The following is a 3,744-nucleotide window of genomic DNA, read 5'->3' as shown; positions in this document are numbered from 1 at the left end:
GACAGACGGACAGACGGACAGACGGACATGGCTAAATCAACTCAGCTCGACGTTCTGATCATATAAGTATACATTTTAATGGGTCTATCTCTTTTTGTTCTGGTACTTACAAACATCGGACCAAAGTTATAATACTATTTCATGCTCATGAAAGGTATAAAAAGAGCAGGATCTACATACATATAAATTGATATTCGATTTACATTTTTTTTACAATACGTCGAAGAATAGCAGCGGCCTGGAATACTCTCGTTTATAGTCTGATTAAATTTTCTATGTATGACACTATACATCTATTTCTATGATTTATGTAGATAAGATACGCAATGCACTGTGGCCACTTCCATTCACGAGAACAAATGTATCGCTACTTTGCTTTTGTCGATGTAAAAGTAAACAACACCTCAGAAATTTTAAATGCATTAAAATTTACTAATCTCTCTACATTGGCGCTTACACACATGTTTGTGTTCGGCCGAGCTTCTCCTCCGATTTGTGGCGTGCGACTTGATGTTGTCACACACAGCGGAATTTTTCGCCGACTCCGAATGGCGATTGTATTTTTATGAGAAGCTGTTTTTTTCATGGCAGAAATACACTCGGAGATTTGCCATTGCCAGCCGAGGGACGATCGCCGTTAATAAAAAAAAACTTTCTTTTATCTTTTTTTGCTATGTTGCTTTGAGCAGAGGTTTAACCCAAGGTCCGCGGAGTGGTAGCGCCCACTACACCAAAGCGGCCGCACTAGTCTTCCACTAATACTTTCACAAAAGTTGCCGTTTTTACAAGCTTTTATTTGACTTGCTCTGTATGTACATATGTAAGTATGTATGTTTGTTAGGGGTAAATCTTGCAATCATTTTTTGACCAACTTTCCGATGACCCCGATGACCTAGAGACTTGAAACTTCACAGTTGGCTCAGGGCTCGATGATGACCCAAGTACAAAAGATGAGTAAATCCGATAGGTGGCGCAGGAGTCGAGATATTTTAAAACCCCGTATTTCCCCCCGTATTTAGTCCGATTTGGTTCATATTTATAAAGCTTACTTTACAAATATTTGGTTTTACTATTAAGTTATTTATGATTTCATTTATAATCTCTTTTTATATATTTTTACAACTTAACATAATTAAACCACGTTTCCTATCGAAAAATTTTATTTTTTAAAATATTACTGTTTTAACAGTTACTTTCCTCTTCGGCCTTGTTTACTTTTACTTGAGAAATGTCATCGCCCTCAGGGCTGGGGCAATATTGTATTCTATCATTATTTTCATTCATACATTTTTTTTCATTTTTTTTTTTACAGACCTTTTAGTTCAGCTTCTATGTTGACACGTAACATTATGGTAGCATAGTTTTCACCTGCAGCCAAGGCGGGCTTTGCTTCGAACTGTGTGATCTTTTGGTAGTTTGCAACTGATTCTCTTAGCAGTTGCTCAAATAGTTCCGCCGTCAACCATTTGGGAATTTCGATGCGTGGCGGCGCTGCTCCATTTGCAGCCACTGCGCTTGATTTCGATTTCTCGCTGCGTTTATCACTTGAAGGCATTGCGATCGCTTTAGGCACTATCACTAATATATGTATGTATGTATGTAATTCGCTTAGTATTCACCGTCGTTTATATAATCCACCTACTCGTACAATGTACCGCCCTCAACTGAGAGTTTAACTGCGTTTTGACGCTGTTTGTCCCCCACATCTATTTATAACAAAATATTGCATTTGAATTAGATACTTTTTTCGACTCATATGCAATTGATTACGCTGAGAGCTTTGTACTCGTATAGCATTGAGTGATGAAATGCTTAGATAATTTATTTAAAATTGCAAAAGCAAAAAAAAAACAACTTGGAAAAGATTTTGCAGTGGTATGTCTCTCTTTAAAATGAATATTTTGTGTTTGTAAACAAATATTTCACAATTTATGCATACAAATATGTGCGTACATATATATGTATGTATGTACATTCTTATCTCTACACATATCTATATACATATATCTACAAAGTTATGACTTCGGAAAGCTCCCATTGAATGCGCTCGCTTCAAATTTCACAACAGGTAAATAGAATGTAGCAAAGGTTTAAATTTGTATGTAAATAAAACCGCAATGAAACAGGCACTACGAGAGTTTCTATTTGATTGCCCCGTTAAAATGAATCTAAAATGTTGATAAGCAAAATTAATAAGAATAGATTCCTTGTTGGAGATGTTTGGAAATCCCACGCTTCAGTACGTAGTTTAAACAAAAATGTTTTCAAATAAATATGTAGTTGCTTTTTTACGTACATTTCCAAAAACTTTGAAATACTGACGAAAGATTTTTGGTCGTAGTTGCGATGATCACTGACGCCTCTTCCTATGTTTTAGCACGCAAGGCACGTTCAGAAGCAGGCGTGTAATACATATCGCACAACGTCTTCAAAAGAGTCACAACTCAAAATAATGCGTTCGTCAGAAAATGCGAAAAACTATATCGTAGCACATGCAAATCATATGCGCAAGGGCGATTTTACCTTAGGTTTTTTAAACAAATTATAACAAAAATTTGCTCCAGCTCTTGCTGCATAATTTCAAAAATGCCAAATTTTGAGTTGTGGCTCTTTTGAAGACGGTGTGCGATATGAATGAACATACATGTGTACATATGTATATATAATAAAGCGCTTTAATGAAAACTTATTTATGGATCGCTGACATAATCATTTTTGCATTATTTATTTCTCATTCTGTCTTTGCGCATTAATTACATACATTTTATTGATTTTATCATTTATTACGTTCACTGAATTTTTTATTAACTATTGCAAAAATTTATACAGTCTTTAATGAGTTATTCCTAAGCTATATTAGTATGTACAGTCAAAGATAAAAGCAAAAAAATAAATATTTGGAAACCGATAGAAAAAATAAGCTACTTAGTAGTTTTGTTTACATATCTATAAATAAAAATACCTTCCACTTTTTCTACTTACCAGAAAATATATTATACAAATCTTTGATGTAAAAAATTTATAATATAAAAAAAAAATTATAAAATTATTTATATTTGATGTAAAAAATTTATTCGCATAAAATTAAAAATATGTACATATGTATACATACAATGCAAGTTGGCTCTTTATTTCCGGGCTGGGGCGTGTGCCGTCGTACCGGGCCCCACTAAAATTCTTATTTCTTTTTGAAAGTTTCTTTTGCACTCGTGCCGGGCCGGGCCCGAAAATTTAGTCCCGTGCCCATTTCTAGTATGTACATAAAAACATATGTATGTATTCATACTAGGGGATCACTAAACGAATCGTTTCGTTTTGTGTTGTGAGCACTGGCTTTATGTTTCGTTTGTTTCCCTATTTATCTGCATTCAATTGTTTTGTTTGCGTTAGCTATCGCGAACGCTAGCAGAGTAAAGTTACCGCTCGCTAAATGTTTCCGAGTGATTTGAATCGGTTGTGTTTCGTTACCTTCTATGAGCGAAACTAAACGATACCGATACGTTTGCCATTGTTTGTTTTCGTTGTCTGGGTCTAAGTCAATAATTCGGGATTTTGACATCGTTGCAAACGAGCGGCAAAGGAAGCTCAGGCTACGGCACTGACTTAGGACCCGATCCTTTGATGTGATAGCAGGGTAGCAAAAGACCGACAGATCATACGCCTCATAGCAACAGATCCATGTCATTTTTTCGTCAATAAATAGTCCTCATCAGACCAACTCCGTTTCGCTGACCACAGTAGTTT

The 3,744-nt window shown here is 35.5% G+C and overlaps 1 protein-coding gene across 2 annotated transcripts in view; it reads right to left on the bottom strand.

Moving 5' to 3' along the window:
- The window catches only part of LOC108375500 (uncharacterized), a 5,988-nt gene extending 4,295 nt beyond the window's left edge, over positions 1 to 1,693 (bottom strand). The window contains exon 1 of one of the 2 annotated variants that reach the window (XM_017631631.1): positions 1,315 to 1,693. In XM_017631631.1, the coding sequence (XP_017487120.1) occupies positions 1,315 to 1,555 (241 nt within the window). In that variant the 5' untranslated portion in view covers positions 1,556 to 1,693. Of the gene's footprint in view, positions 1 to 214; positions 414 to 1,314 lie in introns of those variants that run through there. The other variant, XM_017631632.1, reaches the window with a different exon arrangement.
- Positions 1,694 to 3,744: the final 2,051 nt, after the last annotated feature.

Source organism: Rhagoletis zephyria, unplaced genomic scaffold (assembly GCF_001687245.7).
Source record: "Rhagoletis zephyria isolate East Lansing unplaced genomic scaffold, Rhagoletis_zephyria_1.1 Rzeph_scaffold_09028, whole genome shotgun sequence".
In the NCBI taxonomy this organism is placed as follows: Eukaryota; Metazoa; Arthropoda; class Insecta; order Diptera; family Tephritidae; genus Rhagoletis; species Rhagoletis zephyria.
This window is presented reverse-complemented; position numbering and strand designations above follow the sequence as displayed.